We start from the raw sequence: 25608 nt of genomic DNA, 5'->3' as shown, positions 1-25608 counted from the left end.
TTACACACAAACCCATGGTTAGGTAAGGCAGATTTTCTGTATATTCATTGCCCTCCACCTGTCACTTCTGCTGTGCATTATTTTACCAGATTAAATAGGATCGACATTTTCCTCCCACTGCTTTAGCTATTGGGAAGGGCAGCCCAGCTTCCCACATTTCTACTATAAACTAACGTCTTCTTCAAAAACAACAAAAAGTAGCTTTTGTGGGTAGCTGGAATAACTGACACAGTTTGCTTCTGAAGCCTTTTAATCCTTAGAGAATTCAGGGGTCACAGAAAAATCTTTTCCTATTTCCTACAAATAAGTATAACTTGGTCCCCAGATTATAGTGGTTTCTTCTAATTCACTAAAAAATTTAGAGATGTCTACTAGGTAGTTGTTATATATCTATTTGTTACTAAGGTTTAAAGGACTTATGTAGTTTTAAAAACTGAGGTCTGATGGGCCTATATATATGTTTTGGGTTGGGAAAATTTCTTTTTATTTAAATGTAAAGACATCTATACAAAAATAAGTAGATAATAAGGAAACTGAGAAGGTGAAGCATTAACTTGGTACTTCAGTATTCCTCAGATGAAACTCTACACATTTAATCTATTAATTGTGGAGTATAATTTAAAATGAAGAGGAACAAAACCCCTAACAAAAGGTGTCTTGCATACTCACGGTGGGAAAAGGGAGGATAGAAATGACTGTGTTTAGCTCCTAGGGGAAACAATAGTAGCTTTCTCATCCTGAGAGTGATTCTACATTCTCCTAAATAAGTTTTTATTGCCCCTTGTATTTTTATAATTAAGGAAGTTTTGCCACCCCACAACCTTTTTTTCTTTTGCTGGAGGAAGGTGTTAAGCTTCATAGCTGTTTGTATTGAAACTGCTACTGTTCATGCAACCTTCTAAAACACCTCCCTAATTGACCTTTCTCAGAAGACTGTCTCTTGGTCTTGATTCTCTCCCATTGCAAAAGAGGATAACCAGAATTGACTTTCCTTAGTGGAGAATAGTTTGTTCATGTCAAAGCTCAGGATGAGCCTGAACTTTCTACTCTTTACTTTAGTTTCTTTATCAAACAATCGTGAAATAAAGAGCTGGTTTAAAAACATGAAGATAAATACTTAAATCAACTTATTCTGGAGAATGTAGAATTAATCCCCGGATAAAAATTTCACTATACTTTCCCTAGGAAGTAATTTCCTGAAAATTATCCTATCCACTGGGTGTCCTAATTTCGTTAGGGAAGTTTAAAAATTTCACATTTACTTTTACCTATGACCTGCCCACCCAGAACTTCTGCTGAAATGATTTATTTAATTACACAAGACAAAAAATATATATAGTTACTTAAAAGCTCTCATAAATTTTTGCTTAATCGTGAAAACACATTTCATTCTAAACAACCACTGGAGAAACGTGCCCACACGGATCATCGGTAGGCTATGATTTTCTAATGGAAAACATTAGAAAACACTCACCAGATTCCAAGGAGGCAGATCATTCAATGAGATCCTCTTCTTTCCTGCATTTCTGTGCCATGTTGCAGCTGAGTAACCTAGCGTGATCCCTTTTCTTTAGCAGATATACAATTCCAAATGTTACTTTTTAAGTCAGATGCAGCCGATGGGATCTGGAAAACACCTAGCCGTAGTCTATGATACCTTCAAGCCGGCCGTGAAAATTTGGGGCGAGCCTGCAGCTCTCAGTAGATGTGTGCCTTATTTGGTTTAGAGGCATTTTGCTATGTTATTGAGTCATGAAAACCTATTAAAAGAACTCTATGGGAAACCTATATCTTGAGCAAAACATACTTTCTTTTCCATTACCACTGACCCTTTACAGACACACAGCACGTAACCATGATTGTGCTTCATTGGTATTTATTGCACATAAACCAATTCCTCACACAGTAGTTAGTTGCACCAGAGTATAAATACTTGATAAAACACACAGAGGAAATAGAATTTATACACAAGTGCTCAATTTTACCAGCAGATTCACGTGGGCACTTGGACATAAAAAAATAATTAAAAATCCTGAAGATACTTATATTTATAATATGGATACAGTTACAGTACCATGATAAAAGAGTATAAAAAGGTATTTTCCCAATAAACCCTTAGCTCAATAAAATAATAGACAACAGAAATAGAGTTTGAAGTTTATTTTAGTTTTTAAGATCGTCCCCTCTCCCTGTTAAAAAATATTTAATTTCTTTTTGTGCAAGTAACGCCTTCTGTGGATTTCACAATTCCTAACACTGTGCAAAAATGGCATTTTGAACCACTCCTGTTATGTTTTGTTTTGTGTTTTAGCCACATGTGCAGTACTCTGAACTGAAACCTCTTTTTTTTTTTTTTTCCTTTCTCTGTTCTGTCTTCAATGGACAGAGTCACATGTCACAGAGGCTCAGTGCCTGGTCCTTCCAACTAATATTGATACATAAATAAGCTGTTTAATGTAAACAAATCTTTCTGTCTTGCTGTGCAATGTGCACAGTGTGAGGTAGAAACCCCTCAGCCCGGCCACCTAGGCACGCGGGAACAGCAGGCTTGCCTTACGAAAGGAAAAGGGGAGGTTTCAAGAATAGCTTACAATATCTTGAACGGCAATTTTTGCAGCCGTCCTTTCCCTTTGCTTTAAGGACAGCAGAAATCATTACTCGGGAATTAAACACATTTCCCTGGAAAGCAAGAGGAAACAGGCCCTGGCCAATTGTCATTGCCCCTCTCTCTGCGGTTGATGGCTCCTGTTCTCGGGAAGGGGATGGAAACCAAGGTGATAGACTTTTATCCACTAATGCTTCTTCCTTCCCCTACCTGGTCCTCAAACAAAGCGTCACCTGGAAAAAAATCTGAAGATGCATCACACGCACACGAAAAAGAAGCCCGAACCACAAACAGGAAAAAGAACCCAAGAAAAATTAGCAAGCCACTCTCCCGCCCCTCCCAAACTTTCCTTTCTGTGCAGCGGTCCGTGGCTTTTCTGTTTGTCTTGGATGCTTCAGATGAGGTTTGTGGGCTTCGAGTTCGCCTGCTTTAGGTCTTGAGTAAACACGTATTTCTTTCCCCTGGGAAGCCCTTTAGGGGCTCCTGGGCATTCTTTGTCCCGGGCGCACACAGTCCGCGCCCCAGCAGCGAGGTGGGGAGGAGGCGCGGGACCCTACACCTTGGATTCCGAGGCGCAGTAGGGGCGGCTCCGCTCGTCCAGGCTCCAGTCGCTGTCCGCCTCCGTCCCCCCATTGCAACCCGCCCAGGGCTCCAGCAGGCGCACTGGCGGCGGGGCCCCGACGTCGTCGTCCTCGTAGTCAGAGGCGGCCCCGGGCGAAGGCGGCGGCCGGGCTATGGCCAGGCAGCCCGAGGCGCGCTGCGGGTCGCCACTGGACGAGCAGCTCCGGCAGGCGGCCCGGCGAGCGCAGCAGAGCAGGCGCTGGAAGGCCTTGCGGAAGTCGGGGCTGCGGCAGTAGATGATGGGATTGAAGGCCGAGTTGGCGTAGCCCAGCCAGTTGAAGAAGACGAAGAGGCGGTCCGGCACCAGGTCGCGGTGGAAGGCCTTCACCACGTTGACCAGGAAGAACGGCAGCCAGCAGAGCGTGAACACACCCATGATGATGCCCAGCGTCTTGAGCGCCTTCTGCTCGCGCAGGGCCACAAGGCGCGAGGGCCGCCGCTTGCCGGTGCGCCCGTTGGTCAGCTGGGCGGCGGCGGCGGGCTGCGGGGACTCCGGGGAAGGTGAGGGCGAGGCCGGGAGCGCGGGGCCTCCCAGGAAGCGGCGCTCGCAGCTGTCGATCTTCTTCACCTGCTTCTGGGCCTCGCGGAACACCCGCAGGTACACGAAAGCCATGATGCACAGGGGCACGTAGAAGGAGACTACGGACGAGGCGATGGCGTAGGCCCGGTTGGTGACGAAATCGCAGCACTTGGGGTCGTTGTAGCAGCGGCGCGCCTCGTCCCCCTCGGCCCGCCACCAGTGCATGAGGATGGGCAGGAAGGACACCAGGGCTGAGATGGCCCACACGGTGCACACGAGGGCCCGCGCCCGCGCGCGGGTCAGCAAGCTCTGGTAGCGGAAGGGAGATGTGATGGCGAGGTAGCGGTCCAAGGCGATGACACACAGGGTCTCAATGCTGGCCGTCACGCACAGCACGTCCACCGAGGTCCAGAGCTCGCAGAAGAAGGAGCCGTACTCCCAGCGGCCCCACACCACGATCGTGGCCCCAAAGGGCACCACCAGTAGCCCCATGACCAGGTCGGCGCTGGCCAGGGACATGATGAAGAGGTTGGTGAGCGTCTGCAGCCGCGGCGTCTTAGCAATGGCCATGATCACCAGCACGTTGCCTGCCACGATGAGCAGGACGATGAGCGCCATCAGTAGGCCCATGCCGGCCGTCCACTGCTGCGACAGCTGCGCAGGGCCCTCGCTGGCTGGGGGCAGCAGCGAGGTGGGCGGCGACGCGAGCACCAGCAGCCTCGCCGCTGTGGCCGCGCCGTCGGGGAGAGGTGCGGCGGATGACAGGTTGCAAGGCTCGGAGGCTCCCAGGGCGAGCGCCCCCGCGCCCATGCCGAGCTGCGGAGGCCGGGGGCGGGGGGGTGTGGCGGGGTTGCGTCGTGTTCGGGAAACACCGCAGAGGTCTGGGCGGCTGGGCGAGCAGAAGGAGGTCGCAGCCAGGTCAGGGCAGCCACGGCGCGGAGCCGGAGGCATGAGCGCCGGGCGCCTTTTCAGCCGGAGCTGAGCTCTGTTGCCTCCGCCACGGTAGCCGCTGCTGCTGGAGACGCTGCTGAAACAACCGCCGGGACCTCAGCATGTTTCTGAGCGCGCTCAGCCAGCAGTCCAGGCACCCAACACCCAACCCACCCCACTCCCACTTCCCCAAGCCAACCCCCAGGGCCTCGCGTCAGGCTCCTGCAGCCAATCCGGGCAAAGGCACGCCCCTAGCTGTTTCCCCCTCCTACCCCCCAACTCCCATCCTCCTCGTACCCTCAGTTCCGAGGCTCTGGGGATTCCGGGGTAGATCTTCCAGCCAGCGCCTCTCTGGCGCCCGCCGGTGCCTGTGCGCGCACCCCTTCCTGCTCCCGCTGGTTCCTGCGCCCCGTTTCCCCAAGCTCCATACGGTGTCTGGCTCTCACCCGAGTCCCTGTCCTCTCCCGAAGCCCCCGCTCTCTCCTGCTCCGTTTCCTTCTGCGCTTCTTTCGCCTCCTGCCTTCAGCTCCCGCCTGCGCCCCCGCTCCCATGGCACCTTGTGTACTTCCAAGTTCCCAGATTTCCTGCAGAGCAAAGCCCGGGCTTCGTTTCGCGGAGAGAGGACCTCTGTGTTCTCTTAAGCACCAGAGCTCGTCTGACCACTGGGGTTGGAGGGCTTTGGCTGGGAGATTGTTTCTCAGATCGGGCAGCCTAGCAGAGTATGTGGAAAACCCTCTTCCCGTAAAGAGGGGACCCCGTCAGCCTGCGTCCTGCCAGCTCCGGGGATTGAAAGCGGGCGTTAGAGGTTAGAGGAAACTTTCCAGCAGAGCGCCTTGTTATGCAAACCGCGCATCTGTCAGGAACGCGCTCTGGGCGCTATTCTTGCCAGGAGCTTCTGTGCCCGTGTAGTAGACGCAGAAACGAAGCTAAGGTTCGTGCATCTGACAGCTAACGCCGGGGTCCAGGCGGAAAAGCACGCGCTCCGCAGCCCCAGCTACTGGATATCAGTATGATGCCGCGGCGTGCGTCGATACTGCAAAGGCAGCGGCTTAAGGAAACACAAATGTTTAAACGTAGAGTAAATGACACTGCCACGAAGACAGAACACATTTAATTACACTTCAGACTTCACATTAAGTAGTGATACCTGTATTTTGTGTTTTATTGCTCACATGATCTTATCGTTTGAGTCTGGCCAGTACAAGCAAAACTGGTAATTTTGGTTGACATCATAATGAACTGAGATTTCAGATTTCTTGGTCTGCTTGATTGTTTTCTCCTTTGCCCAAGTTCCCAGATTCTCAAAACTCTAGGAATAGTTTTGGAGGGATGAGAGAAGAAAATATGTGAATACTCAGGAGGATTAAAATCAGGTAACAGTTACAATCATATCGGTGGTTTTTGAGTTGGCAAATGGATTGGTTTGAAATTCGTGAGTCGTATGCCCAGCTGTCTGTGGATTACATGGGGGTGGGGGGGCGCGCAACAGGACAGAATAGCCACCAGGAACACACAGGGCCTTAGGACTGCAAGCTCCCTCTCAAATATGCCATGGTAAGGTCCTCAGGTCAGCCTGGAAAATAAAGTCTTTAATTGAGTCTCCAAGAAGGTAACAGCTTCTCATAACCCACGTGAGGGTCCGTGAAAATGTTATGTAGCAACTGGACCAAAGTCATTTTTACCCGGCAGAGAGGCTGACTTCCACAGCAACCGAAGTCAAGAGCTCAAAGCAATTCTTACTCAGTTTATGAAGTCAAACAGTCTTAACTACCTTCTCTTACTTAAATCAACATTTAAATTTGCTTTTGGCCCAAACTCGATAAACAGAGTTACAAGACGGGAGGGGGTGATTTGTTTATTCAGCTTTGCCTCGTGACTTGTCAACTTAGTTCTGACATCTTGGGGAGGCTGAGGAGGAAGAGCAGGGAAAGGAGAGGGACTAGAAAGAGAGGAGGAACAGGGTCAGCCCCCTGAGTTCAGTGTTCGCTCTGGAGAACTTCAGTTACCAAGTCATGGCCAACCTGTCTTCCCTGGGGCTTCTTTCTGTCTCCAGCTGCCGCCTCAAGGGGCAGTCTCAAAATAGCCGAGGGATTGGAAAGAGTTGAATTTGACGTTGTCCAGGAAAGGGGTTCTGAGTCCAGGGCTGTGGGGTGAGGGGCAGGGCAAGTGGGAGGAGGCTTCCTATCCAGCGCCATCTTGCTGTCAAGTGGTGTTACTGGAAGCATCTGTGCCAAGCTGAAGTGCCCCTGAAGGGCCACGGAAGTGCAGTTCTGGCAGTGATATGCCAGAACGGGGTTGTGGACGTTCGGGGCAGAAGCCTGGACGCCAGTACCTTTACTGTATGTATTAATATGTATTTGTATACATTGTATACATGCATGTATTTGTGTACATATGTGCGTGTTCAAACACACCACGTAGAGGGGCATGAGATTTGAATTGTCGAAAAACCCTCCAGAAATTTTTCCCCTGCTCATTTAAAGAGACATCAAGCTTCTCTGAATTTCTGGATAATAAATTCATTAAATCGCAATCAAAACCAGAAGGTTATTTTAATAGGAGTTCCACCAGAGGGCTGCAGGCATAAAGGGATCTCAGGATTCATGGCGTTTTCCTTCAGTGGCATTGATGGAAAAGTCTGAAAGAGTCCAGATTCAACTAAAATAAAATGTTCTCAGATCACCTTTAAAATTCTTATATTTCATGGCACATTTTGAGAGGGACACTTTTTAGTTAACACTTTTTGTCCTGAGAATCCGATACAGGATCAAGAAGGAAGGTTCACTATATCCTCTTATACAGGTATTACATGTTGCAAGTTCAAAATGAAGACTTCCTCCATTTCCCCATTCCCACTCACAACTGTTAAAATGAATCATTTTTTAGGAACCCATGGATTTGACAGTATTTGAGAAAATAACAGAAAGCTCCAACATAAATGCTGATCAGCATACTTGGGAGTAGTATTTTCTGTCCACACCTCTGCCTTTCCCATCCTACTACCATCATTTCACACCTGAACTTGGCATGGATTCTCTGTGATCTCCCAGCCTCTAGTCCTCTCTGCTCCATTTAATTTGGCATAACATTGCCAAGTTAATATTTCTAAAATGCTGCTTTGATCGGAATGCTTTTCTACTCAGAAATCTTAACTTTTTCATTTGGCGTTCAAAGCCCTCCATGGTTCACTTTCAAATAGCCTTTCCAGGACTATCCTGTACTTGAACTCTCTGTGCTACTCTAACAGTTCTCTGTTTCTTTTCTTTTTTGGATCTAAACTCTTTTTTTTTTTTTTTTCCACCCGTACTCTCATTGGAGTCCTTCCACCAGGAATCCCCTCCTTCACCTCTGTCTCAATGGATTCAGCCCTTAATATCTATCTGATTTTTTAAAAAATCTTCTCTGTCCACCACTTCTGGAAATGATTTCTCCTTCCTCTACTTATCATAGTTACTCTGATAATTGCATTTCATGTGTCAATTAGCAATATTGTGCCTTTTGACATCTCTCATATTTTTATTTAATTTGTATTTTTTTCTTCTCATGTGAATTGTAAGTTCACCAAGAGCCAGAACTACCCTATACATTTTTATATATCCTGTGTTTATTAGTAGTTACTTAATATTAATTAAAATTAAGCTTTGTTTAATATATATTTAATGTTTAACTTATCAAAATATTCTCATATTTATGAGTATGAACAATGATTGAGTGGTTTTGGAGTTATAATCTTCCCTCATGCTTAGAATTTACAGTAATAACTCATTCCTATAGTTTAGTTAATATTTTCATATAAGCATTTTAAAATAATTTGAAAATGCAAGATAGACTCATGAGATTAACAATTTATATTATACCTATTCAGTAATGAATGAGGTAGGTCGTAGATAAGAGGTTTCCCAGAGGGGCTGCACATGTCCACATTCATAAAAAGCACTGCCTAATCTTCATAAATATTCAAGGTGGATGACTTTTTTTTTTTTTTTAGCCTTTATTTATGACACTATATAGTCAGGCATTTCTGCCCTGGGAGGATGGCTGATGACTTGAATGTGGTTTCAATTTCTAGATTAAATTAAAGGTCCTCACAGTAGTGGTTTATAGACATCCAACACCCTGGGGTTGTAAGCCATGACTTGGTAAAGGTATTTCCATCCTTGAGTTGACTTTCCTAAAAAATGAGATAAAAAAGAAAAAAAAAAAAGGAGTAGCCTACCTAGACAACTGCTGGAAGGTAGGCCAAAGGAAATCTAGGAAGGGGTGGGGTGGGGGTGGAATTTTCAGATATAGCCCCAAGCAACGTATCAAATCAGTAAGTTAGCTAAATTTGCCTTGAGGCTGATAATAGGTGGTAGGATATGTTGAGCTCAAGAGGCTGTTTCTGAGTGTAGATAGTCAACTTTTCATATAAAGCAAAACTACTGCTGGAACGTTCCCTCAGAGGTAAGTAAAGAAAGCGCAGCCTGCACCCCTGGCTAGCACTTAAGGTCATATGCTGGGGTTGCAGCCCCACTTCACCAGGAACAATCAACTCCATCCGTGACAAGAAGAATGAGCACAGAGCACAGTGGTGTGATCGTAGTAAAGCACAGACTATCTGGAAAATTCAAAAGCTCTCCTCTCTCCCATTGACTTCCTCTTTGCCTTCTCCTCTTCTTCAACGAGTACCTGGAACAATGCTAGTGCCAATAATAATATTTTTCAAAATTGTGATGTCTTGGGAAGTGTTCAGACCTGAGAGGCTGAAGATCAAGGTTTGTGTCCTGGCTTTGCTACTTTTCTGTCTGACCTTCCACAGCGGCTTCTCCCTTTAGAGTGGACTTGCCATCTGCTCCCTCACAGATCTGTGCCTGAATTAAATGAGATAGTGGATGTGAACACGGCTTGAAATCTCACACAGCACCATATACTTGTTACGCATCAACTGCTGTCTTCTCCAGTCATCACGGCACTTCCAACCAAGAAAGGTGTCAGGATCTGCTTGCACAGGAAGGGTCAATTAAGTTAAATAAGCTTGTCTTGAATCAGTTTAACTCATTTCTTTCTCACACAGATATTAATATGACTCAGAGGCTGGATAACTGAACTACTTTTAAAAGCTTTTATCTTGGGCAAATCATCTTTTTAAGAAGGCCCTCCTCCTGTTCTTTTCTTTGAAATAGATTCCTTTAAAGTATTTCAGTGGTGAAATAGTAGCAGCAGATAAAGAATTTGTTCCCTCAAGTCAACTATTGAGTGCCATGACTAGTAACTTAAAAAAAAAGAAGACAATGCAATATAAAACTTAATTTAACTTTCAAAACTTTCCTTCTTATTCAGTTGTATTATGAGTAAAAATCAATTGATCATCAGCTGAATCTTACCTTAAAGTGCTAGTGGCAATAGAAGTATTATCACTATACAGGAAAGGCATTTGGATAAGAGTTGCCCTTCAGTTTGCTCCAGTCCAAGGCTTTTAACGACAGCAAGCTGTGCTAATTATTGAAAACGTTAGATTTTATTTTAACAGTTTTACTGTGTTCCAGATAAAACAATTATGTTGTAAAAAGCTAAGGAATTTGTAGCAACAAGAATCCCTCTGGCTCTCGTTTTAAGTTTCTGCAGGGCAGGAACGATAGCTTTTCAACATTTTAGCTCCAATTTATTCTGGCCGTGTAGTTGGTACTTCATAAATTCCTGTGCAATAGAAGAACCACTTAAAAGCGTATGCTCAGTAGATTCCCTACAATAAAAGAAGACATTGTGTTTTCCATTCATCCATGGAAGAGGGCATCTGGGCCCTCCAGCTGAATGGAACTGCCAAAGCGAACCACTAGGGAAAGCTGCCTGGCTGCTCTGCCTCTGGGAGACAGAACAAACCATTTACATTTCGTTCTGTTCACTCATTACTCTGATTAGACCGAACAGATATCTTCTTCTATGTTTTTCCACTTTGTATTGTATAGATTTCACTGTTATTAACGTATTGTTTCCCGACTATATAAAAGCTCATCCAGACCCGCTCACTAACTAGAGGCCTCAGAAGGGCAGAGTCTGAAGATACTGGTGAGACAGTATTGCTGCTACTTTGGTTTTGATAACCGCTGTGGTCAGGCTCCTTGCTTTGAAAATATCATACTTTTGACATGACATTTATTTTCCAAAATGTCTCAGCGTTGGAGCTCCTTGAATAAAACCTGGTAGAGACCTTTAGCCTATGATAGCTTTGTTTCAAAGCATTACCCCTTAATTAAATGTTAAGGAGTCAACGACCTTCTTTGCAGACTTTTTCTAAACATAAGTTACTTTTCATACTGGTAGAGACATGGTGGGGATTTTTTTCTTCCCATTTTTAATATGGAGAAACGGAAGCAGAAGGAGAGAGATGTACTTACGTTTTCAAGGAAGGGGCATTCTTGACTCTCCTGCCTCCTGAGCTAATCTTTAATTACTAGAACCTGCATCCATAACAGATTTTTGACCCAACTTTTACTCCTTGTCATCATAACTTAATTGTGTGATATATTTGGGAGCTTGGATGGGTCATGGAGTAATGTGTGTGTGTGTGTGTGTGTGTGTGTGTGTGTGTGTGTGTGATGAGAACTGATTTTAGTTAAGTTATATCTGTGATATTTTTCAACGACTGTAGACCCTCCAGGGTAAGTGAAGTAATCCTCTCTAACCAGCACTAATTTCTGAGGCTGAGAGCATCCGGGAGCTCATTAGTTCATCTGTTCAGCTCATCACAAGAGAATAATGATCTAATTTCTTACTTCAAAAGTGTCCCAATAAAATATATAGAATTTTACAGTGAAAGACATGTTTACACATCACACAAAACCCAAAATCTTTAGTTGATACGTATGGCTACACACTAATTTAAATTCAAAATACAAATAATGAACTTTAAAAAGATCATAGGTAGATAAAACTATTTTTCATTTAGTAAAAATTTTTTAACAACGTTACATATGCCCCAAAGCTTTTGTGCCTTTCTCTACTCGACAATGACCTCTAAGGGAGCCCAGGAGGCTGCAGACTGGGCCTCTACTCACTTGGAAACCAACACAGCCCACCTCAACCCCTCCCTGTGAACCAGGAAGGAAACTGCAGGAACAAATGCCCAACCAGCAGCTTTGGATTTTCCGTGGAACTGGGTTCTGGGGCGGATCAGTACAGGGCGGAAGCGCTCAGTGTGAGGAGCTGTGGTCCCCAGTTTGACCAGCTCCTCCCCCTTGCGTTCCCTACGTTTCCGCTCTTTTTGCTTGTCGCTCTCTGCTCGTTCCTGTCTCTCCCTCTCTTCTGGTCTGTTTTCTCCAACCTCCCACCTCTTTGTTTTCGTGTCCTCCAAAGTGGCCCCCAAAAGACAGCTGTGGTTTTCAGCTGTAACTGCTGTAAGTTCCAAAATACCAGAAGAGATGCTCCTCAGCGCGCAGAGGTGAACGTTTTCGCCAGCTGTGCGCTCGTCCAAAACTTGTGACCAAATTTTCCTATGAGCAGGAGAGAAGCCTGAGCACGCTGGGTCCTGTCCAAAGGCTACCTCCCTGCTGGAGCAGTCGGGCAGGACAAAGGTGGGTCACCTCGGGTCTCACCGTCGCCCTCCACCCACACACAGGAACCTGGTACCCCCTGGTCTCCACAAATGCTGGAATCCAGCCGGAATCCCTCTTCAGGGCTGAGCTTGGGACCCCAGAAGGAGACTTCCTGGAGTCAAGTTCCCAAGTTTATCTGTGACAGTGGCTTTAGTGTCCAATGAAGACTAAGGACTAGCAATCCTAAATAAAATGTTCTGGTTTGGAGAGCAGGGACAATCCACCTGCTCAGATCACTGGTTTTCCTGCCCTGGGGTAAAATTTGTTTATCTCACAGTTCTGAAGATCAGGAGTCTGGGAGGAACTGGCTGGGATCTTCTGGTCAGGGTCTCCTGAGGCTAAAATCCAGGTGTCAGCTGGCTTTCAGGTTCATCCTCCAAGCTCATACAGGTCTCTGCAGAATGCCTTTGTGTCCTCATGCTTCACTCCCTGGCTCTGTCTCCTCCTCTGGAGTCGTTTTTTAAGTCAGTAGCTCTGAACAAGTGAACAGATTCTATCATGCAATGTTTATTTGCATTTTTAATTGGCTTAAAAATAATAGAGCTAGAAGAATAATCATATTTAGCTATACAAATGAAATTCTCATTGTTAGTACATGTCTATGTCAATTTCCAAAAGTGCCACATAAATCTAATTCTGAAGACAAAAGAACACCAAAGAAGAGCCAAACTATTAAGTAAATTTTTTAAAAATCCGTAACTGGAAAAAGAGGTCACTCTTACTGAGAATCAAAGACCCAAAAGTTGTGGCAACCTTGGGAATTTTATTTAAAAGGCAAAATGAAGCTGTTTGGGAATTTGAAACAGAACATTGAAAAGCAGGCTCTACTTCTTTGTAATTTCTATATCCTAACACGTGTTGTTCCAGACCAGGTAATTAAGTCAAATATACATTGAGCTTTGCGGCTCTCTGAAAAGCATAGTACTGGCACTGTCCTGAAAATATCTTATTTTCTTATTTGAAAATGTCTAAAGTGATGATTTTACTGTGGTTCGTCACTGTTTCCGTCACACCCTCTCACCCTTCTCTTCCCTGCTGCCAACCACTCCGCAAGGAGACATTTTTGACATATTCCCCCATTACTACTTAATAGAAATTATATGCCTTTTCCTAGCTCTGTCTTATATACTAATATATAGTTTTAATAAGAACTCATCTGAGGGATGACTTAAATAAAAGTAATTTATTAAGCAACTTAAAAACCCATAATTAACCTTGCCCCTCCCCCCCCAATCTGTATTTTATAGCATAACCAGTATCGATGAAAGCTTTTGAAAATACCCTTGGCCTATACATTTTTCTTTAATGTGCTTTCTTTTACATAATTTCAAATTATAGCACTTTACCAAGATCACATGAATATTAGTAATGAGTTTTGACATTTATTTCTCTCTCTATACCAGAATAATTAAGAAGGCAGGCTCTGGAGTCAGACTGCCTGGGTTAAAATCCAGGTTCTGCCAGTTAGTACCTGGATGACTCACTCTGAAATAGTTATTTGAATACCTCTGGCCTCTGTTTCATCATCCGTTAAAGGGAATACAGTTACCAGGGCTTTCTTCACTGCGTGAACTTCATAGAGTGCACTTAGGCAAACCTAGATGGTATAGCCACTTTGGTTACTGTGTGTGCTATACTTTTATACAAGCAGCAGCGCCGGTAGGTTTGTTTACATCAGCATCACTGCAAGGACATGCATGACACGTTGCGTTAGGACGCTGAGCAGACTGCGACGTCACTAGGCGAGGGGGGTTTTTCAGTTCCTTTATGCAGCGGGTCCTTGAATTACGTTGTTTCCTTCAATGTTTCTCATCAATAAAGTTGATGAGGAGATAAAAATTGCTCCCTGGCCAGGCCACCGTCTGTGTGGAGTTTGCATGTTTTCCCAAGGTCTGCGTGGGTTTTCTCTTGGACTCTGGTTTCCTGCCATGTCCCAAAGATGTGCAGGTGAGGTGAACCAGTGTGTCTGAATTGTCCCAGTGGGAGTGAGTGTGGGTGTGGGTGGATGTGGCCCTGTGATACAAGGGTGTCCTATCCAGGGAGGGTCCCACTTTGTACCCTGAGCTCAGGGAACTCCCGCTACCCAGGACCCAGAACTGCAATGCATGGGTTAGAATCATTCTCTCACTTGTTTGTATTAACCTTTCTTAAATGTATGTACAGCTCACATTTACTTCAGTGTTTAGTACTAGAAGTGTTTTGACTCTTTATTTTGAAGTTTGATGTTTTTGTGATCAGAAATATGTCTTAGGAACTCAGCTCTTGCCTATATCCATTAGCCTATGGTAAAATTGTTTTGTTACACATCGTTTTGCTCAGAGTCTCAGTTTCTAAGAACCTCTCAGTGACATTAAGGGAGGATTTACTGCAGTTTTATAGGACCACTGTCATATATGGGGTCTGTCACTGACCGAAATGTTATCTGGTGCCTGACTATAAAAAATCATACCTACTTCAGAGATGTGTGGGAAGATTCATTAAGATCAGGCATATAAAGTATGTGGCATAGTGCCTGGCTCATTGTAGTACTTAATGAACATTAGCCTTTCTTTTTCCTTTTCTTTTCGTTTCTTTAACACCATTACCACCACCACAGATGGGGCATAAAGCAGAAAATTCCTTCATGCTATACAAAACCAAGGGTGGCAAAGGAGCCAGTTTCCAGTCAGCAGAAGTAACCAATTCAATGAATGTTCTTTTTAAAAAGTGAGAGGATGTAGTAAAGAATCTAATTTGGTAAGTACTTTTTTGATTTCAAAGGCAACTTCTTCTTTTATGGTCATTTAATCTGATTCTCATTCTCTGTTTGGGGAATTAGAATTTCCCAAACTAATTTTACATCATAGAAAGGTCATTCCAGAGAGTTCTACCCTATGTATAACCATATTCCAAACCAATGAACAACAATGGGAAAACAAAACCCCACTGGGCTCTTAATGGAGAAGCTTATTTACCAGCTATAATTGATCCAAGCTGCTTCTTTTTATGGTATAAATTCATAACATCTCAAGGAGGCCAGAGGAGTCCCCTGTGTCCTGCTTTGTGTCAATGCGGCACAGTATTTCAGTTATCCAGGGTACCAGGGTCTGACCACTTCACCCCCTGAGAGGAGAGAGGAAAGAAGTGGACAACAGAAGAACTTTTCCCAAGTCCGTGTGGTTTCACCCCTGGGAGAGACTTTGGAACTCCTAGTCTTATTCCAGAAATCGTTTCAAGGTCTTGTTTGTCTGGTTTCTGTCCTTCCATAACAGACTATGAGGTACATATTGGAGTGAAGGAATGAGGGCGATGCAGGGGGCCGTGGGGACGTCTGGAAACTTCCTCCTAGAGGAACAAACAGGGAAGCCGGTGCGGCCGTTGACTGCAGAGATGAAGCTTTCTGCGCACCGCGGTCACTCGCGGTCCTGTACCGCTGAGAAAGGTTTCAATTATGTTCACGGTCCTCCGCTTAAGAACATGGGGTGTATATTTTAGGAGCATGTTCATTAACAAAGACTAGTATGAAAATTTGGGAGCTCATTATTTTTCCGGACACTCCTTTTATTTAGAAAGTGAATCTGTATGGACTATTTCCTTCTCCAATGATGCTGGGTCGATCAGGTGTGATTTAGTTGGTTTCTTCTGAGGACTGTGAGCAGAGGACTTGTTTGAGCCTCTGTCCTTGGCTTGTAGAGGGCTGTCTTGCCCTCTATGCATATCAATCTGTGTGCCCCAATTTTTTCTTTTTATGAGGACACGAGTCATATTGGATCAGGACCTGCCTTCACGACCTCATTTTATCTTGATTCCTTCTGTAAAGACTCTATCTTCAAATAAGGTCGCATTCTGCGGAGCTGAAGGTTAGGATCCCAGCATGTATTTCTGAGAGGGACACATTTCAACCCATGACAAGGTGTTACTCTATGTAAGAAAGCTTGCCACCTATGCACATTCTTCAGTCACCTGTAACTCACACCTGCTGTATATGTTATGTCTTCTGAGACAGAGGGCAAACATCGGACTTTGCTTATCTCACACTGAAGATGACCTGCTAAATAAATGGCATCCAGACCCTAGTGAGAACAGTCGGGGTTGTTGTAGGGTTGCCATCTGTCACAAAGCTGTGAATGCCACAGGCTGATTGTGGTCAGATCAGATTTCCATGTGTGCTGAGTAAGTAGCTTGAGTCTGAGCACAGGGGTTGGGAGAAGGGGTGCTTGTGTGAAGCCTATCTCTGTTAGGTATGCGCTAAAAGTAGGGATAAATATAATGCTGTTTTTTATAATTATTATTATTTGTTCATTGATTTTTAGAGAGAGGGAAGGGAGAGGAAGAGAGGAAGGGAAAGGAAGAAGTTGCCACCCATATACACCCCAACTGGGGATTGAACCTGCAACCTAAGCATGTGCCCTGACCGGGAATCGAACCAGTGACCTTTTGGTGTACAGGATGACATTCTAATCAATTGAGATGCTCCAGCCAGGGCAAAAATACTGCTCTTTTATAGCTTTCATTACAAACCATGGAACTCAGCTGTTTTCTTGCAAATGGAATAGGATAAGCCAGGTTCAATTTAAAAATTCAAATGCAAAAACAAAAATCTACCAGTGCCCTTGGTTGTTGTATAGACCACTTTTCAGTGATTGTATAGACATACTCAGAGTTGCTCTCCACAGCTTCAAGGTGCCTGTTATTCTTCCTGAGCTAGAATTAGTGTAACAGACAGTGAATAACTGGGTAGGAGTGATACAACCAACCTTTATAACTTAAGAACAAAGCTGGCCTTTGAGGTAAGATAAAACCAGGCACTCATATAGAATCCTTTGAAAATCAGGATTTTTATGACCTTGAAGTAATCATTTTGATTGAGAGGGTAGTTCAGATCCTAAAGTATTGGCTATCAGAAATTAGACTAAGAAGTCACTCACTTCAGTACACAGATTTTGATTTACTATCGAGTCTGGGGCTCATAAACAGCCTAATTTTGTGTATCCTTAAGTTGTATATCTAATTGTCCTTTGTGGATACTGATGACAGAGCTAATAATACTTTAACCTGTACATGGCCACGGACCAAATGAACCTGACTTTTATGCCAAACCAACCAACCAACCCAAACCCCACCTGAATAAGGTCCAAGAACTCAGTCTCATGACCTGTCTTGCCATATAATATTAAGAATGGCTCACAGACCCATAGACACAGAGAGTGGACTCGTAGCTGCCAGCGGGGGGGGGGGGGGGGGAGTGGGGGGGGCTGGGTGAAAGAGATGAAGGAATTAAGAAGGACAAATTGGAGGTTACAGAATAGTCACAGGGATGTGAAGGACAGCATAGGAAATATAATTAATGTAGTAATAATCTGTATGGTGCCAGGTGGGTACTGGAAACATCAAGGACAACACCATGTAAAGTATATGATTATCTAACCACTATGCTGTGTACCTAAAACTCATGCAAAATAAATTGAATGTAAATTGTAATTAAAAAAAAAAAATGAATGGCTCACAGCTGTGGATGCCTCTGCTATGGCAGCTGAATGTGGAAAAATCTGCGACTCTCTTCGTATGGCACTCTGTGCGCAGTGATGCCGGCTCCTTACAGATTATCTGCAATGTGCGTGCTATGGAGACGTACGTGAAACTATATTTTTAAAAAAATGTCACATCTAAGTGTTTCTGATGGTGAGGTTAGTTCAGTAGAACAATCTTATATAAGGCAGTACGTAAAGAAAAGCTCAGATCTGTGGGTCTGAGTACTATTTAGTCATCTGTTAGTGTAGCTATATTTTTGACTTAATTTATGATGAGCAGATAGGTTTTTTTGAACTCCCAAGCTGTGTTTCCATACTTTAGTTTGGTTTATTTTTCTCTCAATCTCCTTCAGAGCACATTACAAAGAGCTGTCTTTGGAAATTTCATGATGCTTCCATGAAAGTAGGCAGCGTCTGTCAGAAAGCACCAAACCAAAGGACCAAAATTGAGGACTTGCAATGGAACCAGAGGACTTAAGTGTTCTTTGCAGCACCGTGTAGCAGAAGCATGGGCCTATGTCATATCCACTTTGTTCTTTTCTTCTTCTTGGTTCTTTTTATTTTTATTGAAAACATTGTCTGTGGCCATGTAAAATCTCTGGCAACACTTCTGACTGACAAAGAACCTTTTAATTGTTGCCAGTTGAATTATCATTACTGCTATGGTACACGTGCCATGGAATGTAGAAGAGTAAATCTGCATGAAAGATGCAGACCCTGTCCTCAAGAAGTTTACCTTTGGAGAGTTTCCTCTTTTAAGCTCATTGAAGAATAACTGACAGCGGTAACAATGTATTTCAAGTATACAATGTGGTAATTTTATATACACATATATTATAGAATGATTACCAAGCTTAATATAGTTAACTCGCCCATCACCTCATAGTTAGCAGTGTTAACTTTTTTGGTGTGTGAATGAGAATGCTCAGGAGATGCTCTCAGCTTTCAAGTGTACAATACCACGTTATTACCTATAATCACTACGCTGTACACATTAGAGCCTCAGAACTTATTTTTCTTATAACTGAAAATGTGGACCGTTTGACCTACATCACTTCACTTCTGCCTTCCCTCAGTGGCTGGCAGCCACCCTTTTATTCTCTGTTCCTCTGAAATGGGTTTTGGTTTTGGTTTTGGTTTGGTTTTGTTTTTAGATTCTACATATAAGGAATACCATATAGTACTTGTCTTTCTCTGACTGACTTACACATTAGCATAGTGCTTTCCAAATTTATCCATGTTATTGCAAATGGCATGATTTCCTCCTTTTTTTTAATGGCTGATTAATATTCCGTTGTATAAAGATACCACATTTTCTTCAGCCGTTCCTATGGACATTTAGGTTGTTTCTCTACCTTGGCTTTTGTGAATAATGCTGCAGTGAACACGGGTGCACAGACACCTTTTTGCGATCCTGATTTTAATTCCTTCGGATATATATCCAGAAGTGGAAGTGCTAAATCATTTGGTAGTTTGATTTAAATTTTTTTTTTTTTTAGGAACTGCCACACTGTTTCCCACGGTGGCTGCACCAATTTACACACCCACCAGCAGTGCGCGGGGCTCCCTTTTCTCCACATCCTTGTCATGTGTTCTCTTTCCGACATTCTAACAGGTGCGAGGTGATATCTCACTGTGGTTTCCCTCACTGCATTTTCCTGATGGTTAGAGACGGCTGTCACATTCTCTTCCCAAGCCCATGACTAATCACTGGTCGCTAGGCTAAGGGTGTCATTGATAGCATCTCATTTACTCTTTGTAATGGACTTGTATTATTTTTACTTCATAAAGGAGGAAACGGAGACCTAGAGAAGCTGAGCGACTTGCACAGTCTGACAACTAGTAAATAGCACAGCAGGGCATCCGTCCCAGGCCTGTGTGCCTCCTGCCCGGGCTCCCACCCCATCCACAGTGAGGCCTTGTTTTACTTTTCCCCTGTTCTGAAACAGCTTGTTTTTTTTTGAAACTAAGATCCAAATTCAATTGATATAAAAAATATTCAGTGAATCCTATGCGATCACATCATAGGAACTTTTCTATTCTTATCTTCCTTTGTAAGGCTGTTTTCCATAAATGCTCAGGGCTGGTTCTCCACAGGTTACCAAATTCTGCCCATTGGGCATTTCCTCCTTCCTGCTGTTACCATGTCAAGTCTGCCTCCCAACTTCCTGCACAGTCAACCGGTATGCCCCTTTCATACCTTAGGGATTTTGTTCCATCTCCTGTGACCCACAGGAGAAAGGGGTCACCTCCTGGGGGCCACACCACCAGGAACAGCATTGGCGAGAATTGAGCACGTTCACGGGGGCACCCTCTTCTCACGTGAGGCCCACGCAGCACGCCAGCCTCTCATCTTTAGAGCTTTTCAAGCTCGAGTCGTGTATGAATCCTCAGTCTCCTGAATTCTGTAAGACACAAGCCAGACTCTGCGGATGATTCTCTTAAAGCTCCCTGCTTGGTTTGAGGAGGTTGGAGGGAGTCACAGCACCCCCTCGGCTCTGCAGGGAACCCAGGAAAGCCACTCAGGCCTCCAGTAAAGGCCTGGCTCCTGATGAGGATCTGCCCCTGGGCTCTGTTGGGTCACCCTCTGCAGAGTCTGCACCTCCCTTTAGGATGCGTGGGCTCCCCACACTCCTTGCTCTCAGCCCTGGGGCTCAGCTCAGACTGAGGCATCAGGAGTCCTACTTTAGCATCCTGTTATGTGTGGGGTTGGGAGTTTTTAGCACACAGTTGTAATTAGAACTGTGGTGGAGGCAGTGCTGGAAGGAGAGGGGTGGCTTGGAAGAGAGTGCAGAGAAGCAGGGTGGCCGGAGATGGGGAGCACTATTAGCGTTTAAGGGGAAGAGTGGAAGAGTAACCCCCATAGGCTGAGCTGAGGTCCTGGGAGGCGAGGGAAGACCTAGGACAGATTACTCCAAGAAGACAGAGAGAAGAGAGTTTCAAGAAAGGGGATGATACAAAACAGGGGTGCCCACGCCCCCAGGCCACAGACCAGTGCTGGTTGTGGCCTTTTAGCAACCAGGCTGAAGAGCAGGAGGTGAGCAGTGGGCACAGCAAAGCTCGCTCCTCCCCCGTGGCCCCCCACTCCCACTCCCCTCTACACCCCTTTCACCTCCCCATCCATGGAAAAATTGTCTTCCACGAAACTGGTCCCTGGTGCCAAAAAGGTTGGGAACCACTAATATAAAGGACCAAACTCCTGGCTGTTTAAAAAGCTCCTAGAAATGAAGCTAACAGCTCAAGAGAAAATGGGCAAAGACCATGAACAGAGAACTCACAGCAAGAGACAAACGGCCCTTGAACATCTGAGAAGATGGTGAACCTCACTCCCAACAAGGGAACTGCAGGTGACTACCCTGAGATCCACTTCTCACCTCTGAGACTGACACACATTTTGACCATACCTTGCGTTGGAAGATTGTCGGGGACGTGAGCACCTCCGTGCAGTGCCGATCAGAGTGCAAAATGGTCCCATTCCCGTGTAGACAAACCTGGCAACGTCTACCCGAAACTCACATCGTCGCTCTTTGGCACGGATGGCCACTCTACGCTCCTTGGGACATGTTTCTCACTTGAATTCCGGGGCAGCAACTTCCCTGGGTTTCCTCCCCTATCAGAGTTGGCTCCTTTTGACCCTTCTTTGCCGGCTAACCCTCCTCTGCCTGCCCTCTAAAAGTTGGAGTGCTGCAAGGCTCCTTGGGGACTCCTTTCCTCCATCTACACCCTCTCCTTAGATCGTACCTCATTCAGTCCCATTAGCTATCTGTGTGTTTGTGCTACGAAGCCCATTAATATAAACTTCACTGTTTTAAAGTATATGATTTAGTACATTCACACGGTTGTGCAGCTATCACCTCTACGTCACCCCAGAACAGTCTCATCGCCTCAAAAGGAAGCCTCGTAGCCATTCACGGTGGCCTCTTGCCATTCCTTTTGCCTCCCAGCCCCTGGCAACCACTGATCTGCTTTCCTGTCTGTGGATTTGCTTATTCTAAAGGCCCCGAGGAAATGGAATTGTTCACTGAGCATAATGATTTCAAGGTTCCTCCCTGCTGTCGCCTGTGTCCGTACTCCATGCCTTTTTATGGCTGAGTAATATTGCGCGGTGTGCTCGTCCCACCTTTAGTTTATTCATTTACCCACTGATGGAGATTCGTTGTTTCTACCATTTGGCTACTTGAAAGAGCGCTGCTATGAACATTTGTGCACAGGTTTTTGTTTGAATGCCTGTTTGCAGTTCTTGAGGGTCAGCACCTAGGAGTGGAATTCTTGGGTCATCTGATAACTGTGTTTTTAAATATTTTAATCGAATTTTTATTAAATTTATTGGGGCGACATTGGTTAGTAAGATTATACAGGTTACAAGTACGCATTTCTGTGATACACGATCTGTCTGTTGCATTCTGTGCCCAACATCAAATCATCTTCCACCACCATATATTTGGCCCACTGGATCCTTTAAAAAATACAGAACGCTTCGTGAATCTGTGAGTCATTCTTGCTTGGGGGCCATGCTAATCTTCTCTGTATCGTTTTAATTTTAGTATATGTGCTGCTAAAGCAAGCATGGTAATTCTACCTATAACTAATATATATATATTTTAATCCATAGGCTGATGACCCCAAAATCTGTTTTCTGGCCTGACTTTTCCTAGCTGTCCACTCTAAATCTCCTCTGACATACTGGCATCTCAAAGTAAACTTGTCCACATCTGAAGCTGTTTCTCTCCATTCCCCCCAAACTCCCCCTCCAGCCTCTCATCTTGGGAAATTGCCGCAGCATTCACTGAGGTGCTCAGCCAGGGGCCCTGGGACGCATCCTCGGGTCCTCTCTCCTCCTCTCCCCATCGCCAGTTTGTCCGCAAGTGCGGCAACTCCGTACCCACGACGTTCCTCCCACTGTGGCTACTTTGGTCCAAGCCAGCCTCACTGCTCAGCTAGAGCTTTGGAACGGACGCCGGCGACTTCCATTCTTGCCCCTGGAGTCCTTTTCCCATTCTGTAGCCAAGGTCACCTCTTAAAAACACATTCGTGATCACTAAGCCCTCCCGCTTCAAACCTCCCATTGGTTTCTCACTGCAATCAGAATGAAAACCCAACTGGCTTTCGTGGCTGAAGGCCTATGGGACTGTGCTCTGGCTCCCGCTCCCTGCCCCTCCTTTGCTTCCTGTGCTTTACCACACTGGCCCCTTTGTTCTTCAACTGGTACCTGCCACAGGGCCTCTGAACTCGCTGTCCCCTCTGTCAGGAACTGCATGGCAAGTTCCTTTTCACTATGGAGGCTTCCCCTCAAAGGTCACCTCCTTAGGGAGGCCTTGCCTGACTCCCCCACCCTTCCCCCAAACTCAGCCAACCTCTATTTTATGACACCCATCTATTTCTTCATTGATATATCATTGACATTTTTATGTCATTATCTGAGATTATCTTATTAAAAGGCATGTGTTTATTTTCATGTTTGTTTCCCAACTCCCCTTTCTAACCCCTGCCCCGAACCTAAAGTGCGCAGGGACAGGAATTTTGTCGGTCACTGTCATGCCTGTATCTCTGGCACAAGGACAGGGCCTGGCATCTACAAGGCACAGGAAAACCTGTCTGTTGGGTGCCGCTGAAGGAGAAAGGTTTACATCTCACTCGGCCTTAAGCACATCCTCCTGACCCCACTACCATCTCTCCCTTCTCTCCTCCTCATCAACCAACTTCTAGGCGTGGATCGCATTCATTTAGTCACGGGGCCTTCCCTCTGTAACCCTGAGCGATCCAGCTTTTGCCACCACAATCGTTTGGTACTTCCTCAGATTCCCAGTTACTCCAAAAAGCGTCACCGTCAGCTGCTCTGTGCGCTGTGCCCTTTCTGTAGAGCCTGACATGATTACTCCTGTTCACATTCGTGAATCTTACTTTGAAATGTTGCCTTATCTTGGCCTGGGCCTTCCAGGGGCACGGTAGCCTGGGAACACATCCTGGAGGCTCTCAGTGATGTGCTGAGTGTTCCGTTCACTCACACCTGGTGAGCAGGCTGGCTCTTGGCCAGATGACCCAGAACAGCTGGGATGGCTCAGTGGCACCAACTCCCCGTGAACAGTGCCATCTTAGGGAATCCTGACCTCATGCAGCCGGCACCTTGGCAGTGGCATGCCCCGCTGGTACCGGAAAGTCAGGGAAGGAACCGCCACCAAAGGCCGCTGCAGAGCTGCCTGCTCTGTGTACCTGTCTCCAGGCTGTAAATTGGTCTTTTCTCTACAAAGTAGGGGGGACCCTTTTCCTGCGCCTCTGCAATCTTTTGATCCATTCCGTTGTGTCAAAGGCACACCTGCCATAGCCAGATTCTTGATGTTCTAAATCACAGCCCACTCCTTGCCCCACTCAATCAATACCCACTTTGAATGAGGGGTCTGGGGTTTTAGAGTGCCCACCTCTCCCACTGACTATCCATATGACCTGGGCAAGTTATTGCACACCTTAAATCCTTCAGCTCCACATCCAGAAAGTGAGTAGAACCACCACAAGCACACAGGGTTGTTGTGAGGATGAGAGGAGGCCATGCCCAGAACACTGAACCATCCATGGCTCCCTATTGCCCTCCTGATTCGGTCTGACATTCAGGCCCCCACCCCATGTTCCTCCATAGCTCCTCAGGATCCCCCACACGCTCTGCCATCCCTAGAATGCCAGGTCCTGCAACCTCTGCTCAAGCCTTCCGCTGATTATGGAAGACCATTTTCCCCCTGGATTTTGTCTGTTTTCTGTGTTTTCCAAAAACAACAAGAAACACATTACTTTCATGCTTAGGGAAAATCCTCACCATTACCATTTTAAATCCCCACCTGTCTTCTGTGGTTGCTCAGGCTTTTAAACCACCACCAGAGTTTTGGAACTTCTCCTACAATGTGTGGTATTGGGCCTTCAAGTATACAAAGTCAAGTGTGTATGGGGACAAAATAAAAATACACAACCAATTGTTATAGAAATAAAAAATGTAAACTCTTCTGAGGGCAGATTTGCATTTTTTTATTCATCTGGGTATTTCCATTGTAGTGACTGGTGATTATCAGAGTGCCTTGCCCTTGGTTTCAATAAATATTTGTTTAATTGAATTGTTAACCAATGCATGTAAGAACAAGCAGGACCTACATACCTGGCCTCTTACGAATAGAATAAAAATAACCCATGGAATTCATCAGATTAACTGATAAAAGGTTTTGTTCTTTTTGGCTAGAGGGCTATAAAGAGATCATTTAGGAGCTTTTCTTTTCCAAATCCAGCACTTTAATGCCACTCCAGTGGATGAATAATAGCAGCAGTTATAATGATATATCAGATCACATCTATCTTTTGCTTTTTCACCCATGAAATATACTTGTAATACTTTACAAGGGTCAGGTTCCGAGAGGGGGGGAGGGGCTGTGTCCTCTCTCTGGGCCTCACAGAACAGTAAGTGTGAAGAAATGCTAATTCCCAGGCCGTGTGCGCCCTGAGGGGTGCAGTCATCCACCCTGCAGGGGGGGATTCAGTTTACTTGCCTCCCTCCATAGTTTGTGGGAGCAGTTTAATGATGAGGTGATAAACTCTTTCTTACAAATTTTTGATTCCTTTGTGTGGTTAATAAAAGAGAGCTAAGTGTTGTTTTAATCTTACTGATTAGACCGGGAAGCCGAATAAGACACCTTATCCAATGTTTACTTGATCATCTGTTTAGATTTTTTTGTTTTCTTGTGCCAAAAATTCTGGTTTCCTTTTTATTGATTGTGATCATCATCAAACAGCCTCCTCTGAGCACCTCCCTGTTGGGAAGTCTGGAGGAATTAGGTTAGTTCCGATCCAAAAGGCTTGTGATTTAAACCAGCATAA

General features: G+C 45.1%; 1 protein-coding gene and 1 non-coding gene across 2 annotated transcripts; both read right to left on the bottom strand.

The window, feature by feature from the left end:
- Positions 1-3110: 3110 nt before the first annotated feature.
- ADRB1 (adrenoceptor beta 1) lies at positions 3111-4824 on the bottom strand. Its single transcript, XM_090279556.1, has one exon. The coding sequence runs from the start codon at positions 4695-4697 to the stop codon at positions 3159-3161; it is 1539 nt and encodes a 512-aa protein (XP_090135682.1). The 5' UTR covers positions 4698-4824; the 3' UTR covers positions 3111-3158.
- A 17394-nt stretch (positions 4825-22218) lies between these two features.
- On the bottom strand, positions 22219-22325 carry LOC150010660 (U6 spliceosomal RNA). Its single transcript, XR_016511468.1, has one exon. It is a non-coding gene; the product is annotated as a U6 spliceosomal RNA (small nuclear RNA).
- Between the last annotated feature and the right edge of the window lie 3283 nt (positions 22326-25608).

This window comes from Furipterus horrens, unplaced genomic scaffold (assembly GCF_987537825.1).
Source record: "Furipterus horrens unplaced genomic scaffold, mFurHor1.1.pri manual_scaffold_5, whole genome shotgun sequence".
NCBI classification, from domain to species: domain Eukaryota; kingdom Metazoa; phylum Chordata; class Mammalia; order Chiroptera; family Furipteridae; genus Furipterus; species Furipterus horrens.
Note: the sequence above shows the minus strand (reverse complement) of the source record. Positions and strands in the feature narration are given on the sequence as shown.

Excerpts from the sequence above, each read along its gene's own strand:
- ADRB1 (XM_090279556.1), bottom strand. The coding sequence starts at position 4,697 with ATGCCTCCGGCTCCGCGCCGTGGCTGCCCTGACCTGGCTGCGACCTCC.